The following is a 14,910-nucleotide window of genomic DNA, read 5'->3' as shown; positions in this document are numbered from 1 at the left end:
ACTCTCTTTCCTGCATTCTGGATAACTTTTGATTTCTCGTCCAGTCACTTATTCCTCCTTCAACTAGTTCTGCTGATGAAGCCACTCATTACTTTTAAAAATTTTAATGATTATGTTTTGTATTTCTATAAATCTTTCTATATTTATTCTATAAATTTATTTCCAAATCTTTTGATATATTTTCTTCTGTTTTCATTTCCTTATTTTAAGTTCTTAGTCTTTTTAAACATACTTATTTTATGGTCTCTATATGATAATTATCTGACAGTCTTAGGGATTTAATCCTATTTATTGTGTCTACTGACTCATGATAATGGGTGGCTATCTTCTGAATTTTTAAATTGGGTACTGCAAACTCATCTTCATGCAGCTTAACTATGGGAAACTAGGTAGCCTAGTATGAAAATCTGTCCCACCAAGGATGTTGTTTGCTTTTTCCAGGTAACTTTTTCCAGGTAACAAAGATTTTGCTACCCTATGAATCATTTTTGTATTAATTTCTCAGTTTAGGTTTTCCCAGATGAAGTAGGTAGTATTAATTTAAACCCCAGGCCAACAAGAGGCAGAACCATAGTTACAAATTCATAGAGAAGTCTTATTTAAAAGCTTCTTTGTAGTCTCCCTTTGCTGATGGACAGGTTCTTTTCTCATCTACCCCTCTTCTAAAAGTGTAGTCCTTTAAGGCTCCTGGTTTCATGCTTAGATGTTGTTCCAAACTCTCACGTTGTACAAACTCAAGGCTTTGTAGCCTGTTTCCATATGGGCATTAAAATTCAAATCCCTACAATGCCCAGACCAATAACTCTTGCTCCCACACCCAGAGCAGTCAAATGTCAGCTCACACACTCCTCTGTTATCCAGTCTTTTCTTTATGTTTGAATCCGCTTCCCTCACTTTCTTGAAAGCTCAGCTGTTCATTTAAATAGATGTTTGTTATATTTTAGCTAGCATTTCTAGGTGATCTCAAGCAGAAGAGTTTTCAGATTACCTAGTTAGCCATGTTGCTAGAGACAGAAAAGTCTAAAGCACTGTATATAAATATAATTCTTATAAAATTTTATAAACTTCACATATAGCAAATGGTCAAAAACAACTGCTACATGTTTTAAAAGTTTAGTTTGCTGTTTAAAAAGTAAATGTATTGCAAATGTCAGATACAACAGCTTTAAGGTTTCAAAGACTATTTCCATTACAGACAGGGGCTATATAAGGGGAAAAAAACTTAAAAATCAAAACCAGATAAGTTTTACCTCTAGAAATAATAAAAACTTCCACCCTGCCACAGCTGCTACACTCATGCAAAAGAAAAATTACAAACCAGTCACAGAACCTATAGGAAACCTAGAGTGGTTTCTAAGCATTCCACCTAAGTTTATATTTGCAAGTCATTTAAAACAATAAGCTATATTCAGAAAGCCCAGAATAGTCAATATTTAGGATGAGTGTATATGTAAGAAGAGGTTAGTAAATTTAAAATATATAACAAGAAGCGATAGAGTAAGGATTACAGTGCCTTCTTATGTCACGCATACATATACATTTTAAAAATTTTATACTAAAGTTGCTTTTAAGAGTTACATACACTTTTCATCTTTTAGAATATAACATATAGAAGGAAATGTAACATAATTCATTTACATTTTTAGCTCAATGGCTGTTTTTTTCCAGTGAAGGAAAAAAAACTTTTTATTTTGAGAAGAAACTTTTTCAATAAATTCCACCAGTATACAAATTCAACAGCAAGACTTCTCAGCTCCCGCTCTCCAAAATATTTCCCATATTTATCCACTTTATCCACTGCATACTGCTACCCCCAGTACAAGACACCATCATCTCTCTCCTGGACTCTGCATTAACCTCTCTACTTTTATACCTGCCTACATTCTAGTACAGGGGTCAAAAACCTTTTTCTATAAAGGGCCACATAGTGAAAATTTAGGCTTTGTGGGCCATACAATCCCAGTTGCAAATATTCAAATCTGCTCTGGCAGCACAAAAGTGGCCATGGACCATACGTACACAATAAGCTCCAATGTGTTCCAATAAAACCTTATTTATGGACTTTCAAGTTTGAATTTCATATAATGTTCACATGTTACAAAATATTCTTCTTCTTTTGATTTATTCCCATTAGAAATGTAAAATCTATTCTTAGCCTACAGGCCTTACAAAAACAAGTGGTGGGTGGATTTGGCCTGTGGACCAGTTTCCCCACCCCTGCTCCGACACCATGCCTTTAGTCTACTCTCCACCCAGCAGCCAGAGTGATCATTTTAAAATTAAAATCGTATCAGGTTTTCAATCCTCGAGATTTTTAATTACACTTTAAATGCCAAAATCTTCCCTGTGGCTTACTGAGCCCTATGGGATCTTGGCCCTGCTACCATTCTGAATTTACCTTGTTGCCACTCTCCCACTCACCCACTGTGATCTTTCTAAACCAATGTTTTCCAAACTGCAGGTTGCAACCCATTAGCAGTCATGAAATCAATGTAGCGAGTCCTAACGAGCAATTTTTTTAAATGAAATAGTACATAAAAATACCAGCGTAATCTCATGGATCCCTAGCAACAAATTCACGCTGGCCAACTGTGATAAACCCTTGAGAAATACAGTGGAAAACTGTTATAGTATCGATGAAGAACTGGTGATTCCACCTTTTCTACAATGGCATCTCATTTTATTTTCTGGCATATGATGGTAAATTTCAACACCACTGAAATGGGAGCATTAATATTGATCAGTTTAATTTTATAGTAACTAAATTTTCAGTTAGTTATGAAGCATGGAAGAATTTATCTGTCAGAAAAGTTTTTCAAATCAAGTTTCTATAACAAAACTTTTTGCTGTGGGAACTGCAACATTCTAATTGAACTTTTACTAAAGACACTTAAAACAGAAGATTTTATTATTAAGAGGAAAAAGAATTACGAAGTAAAAAAATACAAAGACATGATCAAATTCCAGTTGTTGGATATGGAAATATAAATAGTGACAGTATTGATTAAAATGTTTACAGCAAACTTCAAATTAGTTTGAACCAAATTCTAAAAAGAAAAAAAAAATACATACAAGATTTTCAGAGTGCAGATGATTTAAAATGTAGTTTACCAAATGTGCAAAACCCAGCATTTATCATAGACCCCAATGTATTTGTAATCATATTACTGTGAATGAAATCTTCAAAATTAAAGAGTTGGAAACATGGTATGCTGAATATTTTTGGAAAAAGATAATTATTACCATAATTGTCCATTAATGAAGACTATTAATGATAATAAATATCACCTGGCAAAAGAGCAAAGACATTGTTGCTGCAGGAAAAAAATTATACTTACAGCGTAGAAGGTAATGCTGATTTTTTAATAGTTACTTAGTTTATAAATTAAAAATTAACATATTCTTGAGTCTCTTAGAAGCAATGTTTATTTTGTAATTAGAGTCTGGTAAATGACTTGCAGTCCAATGCTCAGTGATGTTACAAGTTGTATAAAACTTTAGTTAATATTAGGTATGCAGCAATAGTTTCATAAAGAATTTGTTGTGTTGCTTAAATTTAAACTCATATACATTTAAATTATAAATATTTATAAAGCTGAAAAAATACACTATCGATCAACACAAATGAAGCTACAAAATTATAAAAGGATTAGTGATGGAGCAAAAATATGACCAGAAAATAAACATGAGGTTTTTTTTTTAATTAACAGAAACTATTGATAACAGTGCTGATCATCATTTTATAGATCACAAAGTTTTGGCATCTAAAGAAATTCCACTGAATCTCATAACTAAATTGATATAGTACTGGAATTCTTTTAGTTCTGATAATTCGTGTAGGCTCCTAAAAGTCACTACTTTCACCTCTCAGCGATAGCTTTTGAACTCTACATATAAACTACTATTCTGAGATCTTAAACTTCTCAGTGTCATTAAATTTGGTGGTGTCAGTTATGAAGAAGATATTTATAACACTGGCAGCATGGAAGAAGAGGAATTTTCTTAAGTTGCAACAATACCCACACAATACAAATTAATCTTTTAACACCCTTTCCCAAAGTTTATAATATACTAGGTAAAAGGGTTTGGCTTGGCTTACGTTTTTTAACTGCTCAGAATCAAAGACTGTATATTAAGAATATCCTATGTTCCAAGTCATAAATAGGCGATTAAAATTAAATTGATCATTTGTTTCTTCCCTTGAGACAGATCTGTTAGGTACAAATATACTTTTTTTCCCCTTACTGCTCCTCACAAGAGCACAAGAGAGCATTTCCAACACAGAAGAATCTACAAAGGACAGGGATGTAGTCAGTTACTTTTTGATGAAGCAACTTTCCAAGAGCCTTAACAAAATTAGCTTGATAAATATATCTGGATGATGACTTACAGAAAAGAGCAGCAAATTAAAAATGAAATAAAGAAGCATACCTGTGGGATCACTACAAAGAAATGCCAGTATTATAGTACTATGAAGCAGAGAGCTGCTCAATAATAAGTCTGTTATAAACTATCCAACAAGATTTTGACGAGTTAAGTCTTTTTTGTTAAAATAACTGTGAACCGTACACTATGGCTCCACTGGTGATTTGACAACTGTCCTGTACAAAATACTTAAATGCTATGCCTAATGACAATTTGTGAGCTGTCTGTAGAATTTCATCTATAGCACCCTTCTTACCTCTCCTTTCTGCAAAATTTTCTTCCCCCCACAGCACCTCTTTACATTAGGTCCCCCTTGTCAACATAAAACTTCTCGGTAGTACCCAGTTTTCTGCACTTTTTCTTCCCACTGCCATCCTCTTCAACCACACATGTCAGAAATTTCTTTTCAAATAGTTTTTTTAAAAGTTTCATTAAATGTATTAAGTAAGATGTTTTAAAACGGCAGCTTAATATTACTTCTCCCAGAAATGTTGCCCATTTTAAAAGCATGCTTAGCCAAAGGTATGCAAATTTTAAGTGGGAATTCAGGCATCAAAGCAACCTCCATACAATGCAGCAAATCAAACCACAAAGGTGACACAAGACTATTATTAGACTGAGGTGACTATTATTAGACTGAGTCCAAGAATAAAGGTGAAATTCTGCTCTCTCCAACCCTCCCCTGACCCCATGCTGAAATTTCAAGAAGGTCCTCCTGACTTAGTAATTGCAAGTCCAATTTCCTGAAAATGCTCTTCAAGGGAAGTTGGCAGGGACTAAATCCAGACTGAATCCTTTCATCATTTCCTTTTTCTGCACAAGAACTGATGACTGATCATCAGCAAATTAAAGGGTTTATACTAAAGCTACCATCTACTCAATAGTTACTTTAAAATAGGTGAATTAACGTAAACTATATTTAGCTTAGATGCTCCCAAAACAAACATATTAATTCCTTCTCCAGCCAGTAGAGCTGAAGTAAACCACTGGCTCCCGCAAATAAAAGTGGTTCATTACCACACTAACTCTCAATGAGAAAGGAAAAAGACATGGGTGGTAAGAATAACGGCTTAATATTTCATAAAACAACACACTTACAGCTGCTTTTGTTTCCATTAACCTTTACCTCTGAATTCCAGCATTCCATGCCTAAAAAGAATACAAGTGTACTTTTCGAGAATTTTACTTGGCCGGGGAGTGGCGGGGCAGACAACTTTATGTAACTGCACAGGAAACTTCGATTCATTTTTTCTTGTAAATTTTATAGAAAGAAAAGAACCAATATTACCTTTGAGATGATTCTGGCCCACTTTCAAGATCAGTAACAGCCACTATTACGTGGCCACTAAGTGAATTAGCACTTGCCTAGCTCTACTGAACTAATTTACATAAAATCCAACTATACAAACAATAAGATCAAACTATAAAATCTTTTTCTTTCTTACTTTTTTTCTTTACTCCTTAATCTGGGCATACCTTTCAAAAGGCCACTCATCCACTAGGAAACACATAACCACCCCAACTCCACAATTTTTGCTTTAGGAATTCTCCCTAAGTGGAATGTATTATGAACATTTTACACTTGTAGAGTAAAACTGCTTAATGAAAAAGGATGAGAAACATAGATGTTCTAGAGTGGATTTTCTCTGGTGCTATTAAAGCTTTTTACTTTTATTGGATAAATATAATTCACAGAAACCATGATTAATAAAGCATACATAGAGAGCAAGTTTAATTTCCAACTAGTAAGTCCAAATATGGATGTCTTTTCTAGCACAAATGATATTCATCCATTCAACTACAACTAGTTCAATATAACATATCAGTTAAGAGCACAGGCTGAAAATAGATCCCAGTTCTACTACTTCCTAACTAATGTAACTTTGGCCAGAGTAATTCTAAAATTTTGCTAAGTCTCACTTTCCTCATTTGTAAAATAGGGATAACAACAAATCTGGCTCATGGGGTTGTGAGGATTAAATGAAGTCATCTATGAAATGCCATATGCACTCTACCCCAAAAGTTGTTTCAGTAAATGTTTGCCATTTGATTTGATGAAAGCTCCAAAGTAATAATGGAAACTATAGCTACTTCAGGAAACTTCTCACTTTTAGATTTGGTTTGGGTAACACTAAAAAAGTTTTTAAAATTTTAGTGAATATAAACATGCAAACAAAAAAACCCTGTTATAACTCAAAGTTATTTTCTCAGTGTAAATATATGCTATAAGTATGTGTAAGAAATAAGCAATTTTTCCAAATCTAACCCAAGAACTCATTTCAGCACACCTGAAAAGGAAAATATCTATTTAATCTCACTCATGAGAAAAAATTTTAATTTAAATGGGGGAGAAAAAGCATGCATATTTATTTTTCACCTCACCCCCAAACGCCAAATCTCTCCAAGGATCTTAACGATGTTATAAAAGGGAAACTGAACTGACAAAGAATACCAAGCTATTTCACCTGGCACTACTGGAAGGGCTACAAAACTGTCAAACATATTAAAACTTTTTTGAGATATGTCATGCAATAATCCTAAATACACACACCATACAAGTTCTTACTCCACCATGTTCCATTACAACATTGCTCTGTCCTAAGTTTGGCAGGAATATTAAATGGACTCTTTTGACATACTTTGCTTTAAAATAACCATAGCTCAGTAAGCTGGGGGTAGATGTAGCTGTCAGTTACTAATTCTAGTACAGCAATCTTTTCCCTTTCCCTTTAAGAGAATTTTTGAAGGAAGAGAACTCAGACTATCTCTTCCAGTAATACTAAATAATGTTACATCATCCACAGGTAATGATTTTTGTGAGGTTATAGACATACATTCCATGCTTAAACTTCCAAGACTATTTGAAGTTGTGTCCATAGAAGTTATGGACTTTCTAAAATGCTTTCATAATATGATTTAATACTATTACATAAGATCATAAAAGTGACTCAGGATAGACACAGATGGACTTTGTTTATGTATCAATGTGTTTTCAAAAAGTTGTGTAAATAAAATCTTATTTCAAAAGCAGAGAGGTTAGGGAGGCTGTCCTCATAAATGCAAACAAACAAAAAATCCTCTGTAGTTAATCTTTTCACAGTGTAAGTTACCCATTGGGTTAGTATTTTTGAAGTTTGCATGACCCTAAACATTCTTCCTAAGTGAGCGTGGCCACTGTAAGGCAAGATGAATAAATTTACAAAGAGAAAATTTACGGCACTTTTTTACATGTAGGAAATAAAAGCAGTCTCAGGGCAATCAATTTCCCACTTTTTAAAATCACATTCGTCAATAGAAGGCATGCATAAATGAAGAGACTTTATTATGGCCTTTATAAAAGTGATCGATTTCTAGATTTTTTTTAAAAAAAAACGAAAACACATTAAATATATTCCACATTTCTGCCCTGTAATTATTTTGCACTACCTTTATTTCCCAAAGAAGGATGAGGAGCAACAAACTTTCCTCTCCAATAAAAAGCACGAACAAAGTTGTTCCGTAAATTTGGAGAAACTTTGGGACTACGGCAGAATTTCTCCATAAAGTCCTGTCTTATTTGTCCACCTAGGAAACTGATATACCTAATCCCACACAAAGGTCACTGAACACCAAGGTACTGGGTGGCTGGTGCTAAATACTACAACTAAGGTTTTAAAACGGATAACAAAAACCAGCTGAGAGCCCATAAACAGGAGGTATCTTAAGCAAAGTCTAGGGATTTTTGGACTGTAAGGTCCGAAACTAGACAAACCCTCTGGGCTTGCAGAAAGAAAGAACTGAAGCTCCGAGTGGGGGATACCAGGTCATTCAGGTGGTCAGTAGCGGAGGTGAGGCTAAAACCTTCGGTTCCGGGCCCCCACGACGCTACCCGAACACCAGACCCCACGAAGGGAGGCCACAGCCAGAGCCACCACCCTAGGTGCAATGCTTGGAGGGTTGCACCCGCGGCTACTCCCGCCTGTCAACTCCGCACACACAGGGCAGAGGCGGTGCCGGGCCGCCCAGGAGATGCAGTGGGCGCGGCGGGAACAGATGCTGGGCGCGTGAGGAAGAGCGAGTGCCCCGAGCTGAGGTTGGGGAGAGGATGGGAGTGGAGGGCAGGAGCGTCCAAAAGCGGAGAAAGGGGCCTAGCTCTCACCCTTGTCGCACGCCAGCAAGAAAAGCTTCTCGTTCAGGGTGTTCTCCTCCTTCACCTCCCGCACATCCTTCAGCGCCATCACCTCGTTCGGCGACGAAGAGGAGGATGGGGAGGAAGGCAGGGAGGAGGAGGAGGCGGCGCCCGAGAGGTCCGTGCTCGGGTACAAGGCCGCCATCATCGCGGCCCATGAAGGGGGCAGGCCAGGAGACGGGGGCGGGGCCCCCACCAGCCCCGACCCCGACCCCAGCCCTGCCCCCGGGCTGGAAAAGGGATGAGTTGTTCCCACGGCCGCCTCGGCGCGGGGCCCGTTGGCCCCGAAGGGCGTCGCCTCCCCTCGGAGCCAGCAGTCGCCCTCCACTGACAGCCCCAGGTTGGTGGCAGCGCATGCGCGGCCCCGGGGCCAGCGCCCCCTCCCCAGCCGCCGGCGCCCGGGCCGAGCCGGTCCGCGCCCGTCCGGGGACGACACAGTGGCGCGCGCCAGGGCGGCAGCCGAGCGAGGGGCCGTGCTAGGAGTCTCAGGGGCCGCGCGGGGGGCGGCCTGGCCCGAGAGGAGGACGAAAATCCGTGGGAGAGGAGCTCCAAGAGGCGATTCTGCACCCGCCGAGCTCCCAGGCTGGGAAAACAGCCGGCTGAGCTGCTCCTAGAGATGTTCGCGGTTTTCCTCACGTCATCTTCCGCTCGGAGGACCGCGACGACAACGGGGCGGGCTCGTTGGTGGGCGGAGCTTGCGGCGAGGCGGGGTTTACGAGTGCCCCGCCCCCTGCTCCTGACTAGCCGGCCGCCTTCTGGAAGCCTTCCAGCTGCCGAGGAAAAGGCGAACGACCGGGTGCACTCTGTCCACACCCAGATGCGAGTTTGAGGTAGTTTCCCCGCGGTCTCCTACTGCACATAACTAAACATCATGCGATGTGTTTCACCGAGCCTCTGACGACTTAAGGTGTAGTCGAAACCCCCTGTGGAATTGTCAAATTATTGCGTACTCCTTTGTCCTCTCCCTAGAGCAGAAAGGACAGGGCCCTCGCCAGTCCGCCACACCTGTGTTGTTTGTGTGTACTTCTGTTGGGTTAGCTACCCTCGTTTCTAAACTGTGTTTTTCGAAAACTCGTTTGTAATATAAAATTTGCGTAACATTTCTGAGGTCATCCATTGGATGAGCACATCATTCGGATCTACTCTACATCACAGTCCTTCCAGTGGTTTCTTGTTCATCTGAACACAAGTCAGATTTTAAGATAAGTGTTATTTAAGCAAAAGCTAACTGAAATGCAATAAATGTTACTTCCTTGAATTTTTTTTAATCAGGCTTTTATTTAAAGCAGATTCTTGCACCTATAAAAGCTGGGGGAGGAGGACTGGCAATTGGATCTCGAATTTTATTGCTTTCCACAGCCAACTACAAAAATCTAAATTGTGCCCTTAGTGCTTTAGGTTTTTAAGACGATGCATATATTTACTTAAGAGTATCGTATATTTGAGAGAAATACGTCCTATTCTGTTCGGGTTGATTTGTTCCATCCCTGCCAACATTAACTCCCAAAGTTCCTAAATATATCCTCATCATCATAGTCCACTTTGGATCTTCTCTAAGAGTCTTTAAGTAGACAGGATTGCCCACCTTTCCAAACATTTTCATGTGTTTATTTCAAAATAGTTACCTATTAAATGTTAGCTTTTTCTTTCTTCCTAGTAGATCATAAACCTGCCCCATTCTCTAATATAGTTCTAAGTTTGTGTATTTGGTGGAATGTCAAAATTGCTCATTGTAAATCTGTGGCCAGTGAACACAGTGGTACATATTTGGGTTTGTTTCTGTGTGTGTGCTTGTATACACTTTGTAGTGCAGTAAAATTTTTATTCAGTAGCAGAACAACTCTAACCCTGACCCACCCAAGAGGTCCAGAGTGTTTAAGGGTAAAAGTTCAGATGGCTCAGAATTATAGAAACCACTTTCATCTGAAGTTTTTTTAAAGCTTCGGGATTTAGGTGGTTCCTTATCCATAGGACTCCCACAGGTGCAGGATTGATTTCTTAGATTCAGGGGAATTCCAATCTACTTCAGTAGATAATCCTAGGAGGCATTCCAAAGTATTAGAGGGCTCTTCCTCTTGCAAAAGAAGTTAGTGATACTGCTGTATCCTGTTCTTCAGTCTTTTTTGAATCATCTCAGATGCAGAATATTCTCTCTTGCCTCTCTGGCACATTTTTATCCAGCATAAATTGGGGTATTTTAACATCCCCTATATGATTTGTTCATTTTCCCTCTGTGAAATGGAGACTAATGAGTTATCATGAACAATGGCATGCAAGATTCAGAAGCAGCACATTACTCAAAGCAGGTCACCAAACCTCAGATATTAACTAAATAGAAGAGCCATCACAACTCCAGTTGGATAAGTGAAAATCCAGATTCAGATCTAGTCCTAAAAATAATAGATCCTATCTTCATCTCCAGACTCTCTCCCTCACTACTCTTAGGCCACATTTGCCTATTTCTTTTCCTAAAATGTCTGCAAGACACTTCCTGCCTCAGAGCTTTTGCACTCGTTCCTTCTACGGAACAAGTTATCGCCTGGTTCCTTGACCTCATTCATATCTCAGTCCGAATATCATACCCTTAGGGAGACCTTCCCTTCCCAAACTAAAATCATCTTCACCCCAATTCCAAAGTCAGTCTCCATCACATTACCTTGTTTTATTTTTCCTATTGCATTTATCACCATCTAAAATTTCTATTTGTTTACTGTCTTTCTCTACTAGGATTAAAGATTCATGTGGTCAGGGAACTCTGTCTACATTTTTCTCAGCTGAATCCCTTGTGTCTAGCATCATACCTGGATCATAACAAATTTATTGATGAATTAATTGATTTACTCAAATTATTTCATCATAGATTAAATTTATAGTAATCATGCAGTTGGTCTTTCCTAAAATTCTTTATATTAAAGAACCACAAAACCACCTTCACTACCTCACGAAAAAACCTGATACAAATTTTTATTTTACTCATTAATTTAGGAATTTTTCTCTTTTCTGGAAAATAAGTTTCTGATAGGTTAATTTTCAAGGTTACATATTTTTCTTTAAATGAAATAAATACTGACACATTTGTGTATACATGGGATTTTTATTAAATATATTTTGTGAGAAAAAGAACACTCTAAAGTGCCAGATTTCATGTAAATCAGATAATTTAGTGAATGTTATGGTGAAAAAATCAAAAGGGGAAACATGAATAAATAATCTCACAAAAAAGAGCAAGAACATATCTTAATCTTCATATAAGAAAACAATCATCAAAATATAAAAGGAAAGGAAATTTCTTTTGTAGAAGAATATATTTCAAAGTTCCATCTGTTGATGATTTTATTTAAAAAAATTCTATTCTAAACACATGAGTAGTCTCACTTCACCAAAACACGTTTTAATCAATGGTAGATGGGTGATTTCGACTACTCATTCACAGTGAGACGGTGACAGCATTTTTTGTTGCACAGCAGTGTTGCTCACTGACACTAACAGTGGAAGATGAAGGAAATAGCCTTCTGAATTCAATTGTTAGCAGAATCAGCCTACTGGTAAAAATTCAGACAAAAATAGGTCTGAAGCTTAGCTACTCCCAAGTAACACAAGCATTGCCAATCTGAAGGAGGCTGTGGAAAAAACATGTGACAATTCTCTCTGTTGAATATTAGCTTTGTGTTACTTCCTGCTGAAGATTTCAGTGAGCATATTCTAAATTATTTAGGGCTAGGGTATCAAAAATCAGCATGTGTAATATGAAGCTAACAGTACAATGAAGCTAACAGTATGGTGTCAGCATGTCTTGAGAGCTGTTGCCAATGTTTGGCTATAAATATCTGGAAGAAGTCAGTTGAAAAGTACCTATCTGCAGATCCAAAATGATTATTTCTAAAAGAACTCTTCATGTACAGATAGCTACAATCTGAAGTGTTACAGACATAGTGGGGGCATAATAACTACTTAATGGTTGGCTAACTGACCAATGACAGTCATCCCTCAGGGTCCAGGGGATTGGTTCCAGGGCTCCCCAAGGATTGCAAAATCTGCAGATACGCAAATCCTTTATATAAAATGTCTTGTTTTTGCATATTACCTACACACCTCCTCCCGTGCACTTTAAATCATCTCCAGATTACTTATACTTAATACAATGGAAATGTGACATAAATAGTTGTAAATATAATGTAAATGCTACGTAAATAGTTGCTGGCGCTTGGCAAATTGAAGTTTTGCTTCTGGGAACTTTCTGGAATTATTTTTTTCAAATATCTTTGATCTGCGGTTAGTTGAATCTACAGATGTGGAATCATCAGATATACATCCATCGGATATGGAGGGCTGACTGTATACATACCATTTAAGAAAACCTGGGTAATTCAGGTGCAAAAAAATATATATATACGTACACACACATATTTCTCTAATAGCATCTTACCAACATATATATGCTGCATGTCTTAGTTAAAGCTGTATTACCAAACTAGTATATGTAAAGTATCAATGCAGTTAAAATTAAGTTTTAAGTAAAAAGCTCCTGCTACTTATAGAAGAGAATGAACTTTGGAGTTTATTCAAGTTAGTCCTCATATATAAAAAAGTATAATGTTAATGAACAATACTTGTCACTTAGAAATTTTAGACAATATAGAAATTTACAGAAAAGTTAAAGTTTTAGACAACTTCACGTAGCTGGAGGAAAAAAATAAAAGGATCAAACTGGATTATGACTTTGAATATATTTATGATCAAAATCAACACACACCAAATCAGAACACATTTCACAGCAGGACCTGCAAAAAAATTTTTTGTATTCATCATTTCTAAACCATGAAAAAGATGAATTAGTCTTGCTTTAATGAGACTTTCAGGAAATGAGAATAATTTAATCATGAAATATCAGCTTGATAATGAACATACTCTGTTATCAGTATTCACTGGTAAATTAACTGTGTTATCCAAAAAGGCCAACAAATCCTAACTAGTATGAACAGGATACTGGATTCATTAATGATTTATACTATTTTGAGCATACAAATAATCTCTGGTTTTATACCCACTATCTTTCAGAATTTTGTAAACTGTGAGGCATTCAATGTTTTTAATGTGGCAGAAAATCATATTAAATGTTTCATTATTTTATTTTGTTCAGTCCTCTTCCCATTAAGCATGCAAACACGGTCATAACCATCTTTGGTTTCACTTCCACGAGGTCATCAGGTAAGGCATATATCCGGGCGCCAATCTTTCGAGCAACTGAAATGGCGTATCTTGAAAAGACAAGAAAAATATCTTGGTATTTTCTCTGTTTTCATTTAATGTATGTTAACAAAAGAAAAATACTTTGATAAGATTAACTTTACAAGGAAGTTTCTTTATAAGAGAGTTTAAATTATATTTTCCATATAAGTTGTAGTTAAAAATGTGAATTTTAAGGACACAGTAACCTTACCTGTAAGGATTAAGAAATGAAAGAGCCACTAAGTTCTAATATAAACCGGAAAGGCTTACTTAGCATTGTTTAGCTTGTCCTCATCAGAGAGGTCTTCTCTCTTGATCATTTCTTGACGAACTGCATTTGGTGCAATGGCATCTATTAAGTCTAAGACAGGTAAACTAGTGCTAATAGATTTGTCCTAGAAAATACAGAATAGATGAACATTCATAAACATCTTTAATATATGTCAGACCAGAAGGTCATAACCATATAACTAAAAGAAATTTATAAATTTTCTTAATACTTAAAATTCAGCTGTTCTACAACCAATGTACATCACAAACCATATAAAATAGGATTTTCCTTTAATCTTTACAGACCTCACAGTATAGAGAATTGTCACCATACCTGGAATAAGGTTTGCAGATATGACAATTCTTTTTTTTTTAATCACTTTATTTACTTTTAAATTTTATTTTAATTTGGGGGGGATGTAATTATATTATTTATTTATATTTATTTATTTTAATGGAGGTACTGGGGATTGAACCCAGGCCCTTGTACATGTTAAGCATGTGCTCTACCACTGAGCTATACCCTCCCCCTGACAATTCTTAAAGTATGCTAACTACAGTATCCATTCTGTAAAAAATAAATAACTTTTGAAAGGGAATAGGAGATGAATTTTAATTAAATAGTTTTGTAAGTTCTAATAATATTCTTTTTCTGAAACCACAGATGCCTAAGTCTTCATTTTTCAGAAAGAAAAATTAAAATAATAGTGGAAAGGAACTCATATTTACAGAGGTATTATTCTTGTTGCTTTACATGTTCAGTTTATTTAATCATCCTAACAGCCTGGTAATAAATTATAATCTCTCTTTTAAAGATG

At 36.8% G+C, this 14,910-nt stretch overlaps 2 protein-coding genes across 9 annotated transcripts in view; both read right to left on the bottom strand.

The window, feature by feature from the left end:
• The window catches only part of TRPC1 (transient receptor potential cation channel subfamily C member 1), a 60,171-nt gene extending 50,971 nt beyond the window's left edge, over positions 1-9,200 (bottom strand). For 2 of the 4 annotated variants that reach the window (XM_010976822.3, XM_010976823.3), the window contains exon 1: positions 8,564-9,200. In XM_010976822.3, coding sequence (XP_010975124.3) covers positions 8,564-8,741 — 178 coding nt within the window. In that variant the 5' untranslated portion in view covers positions 8,742-9,200. The remainder of the gene's footprint in view (positions 1-8,563) is intronic. The other 2 variants (XM_064491814.1, XM_064491817.1) reach the window with 2 other exon arrangements.
• A 2,533-nt stretch (positions 9,201-11,733) lies between these two features.
• The window catches only part of PLS1 (plastin 1), a 96,895-nt gene continuing 93,718 nt past the window's right edge, over positions 11,734-14,910 (bottom strand). For all 5 annotated transcript variants that reach the window (XM_064491798.1, XM_010976820.3, XM_064491804.1 and 2 more), the window contains 2 exons: positions 14,093-14,217; positions 11,734-13,851 (listed from right to left, as the gene is read on the bottom strand). In XM_064491798.1, the coding sequence (XP_064347868.1) occupies positions 13,716-13,851; positions 14,093-14,217 (261 nt within the window). In that variant the 3' untranslated portion in view covers positions 11,734-13,715. The remainder of the gene's footprint in view (positions 13,852-14,092; positions 14,218-14,910) is intronic.

The sequence above is a fragment of the Camelus dromedarius genome, chromosome 2 (genome assembly GCF_036321535.1).
Source record: "Camelus dromedarius isolate mCamDro1 chromosome 2, mCamDro1.pat, whole genome shotgun sequence".
NCBI classification, from domain to species: Eukaryota; Metazoa; Chordata; class Mammalia; order Artiodactyla; family Camelidae; genus Camelus; species Camelus dromedarius.
This window is presented reverse-complemented; position numbering and strand designations above follow the sequence as displayed.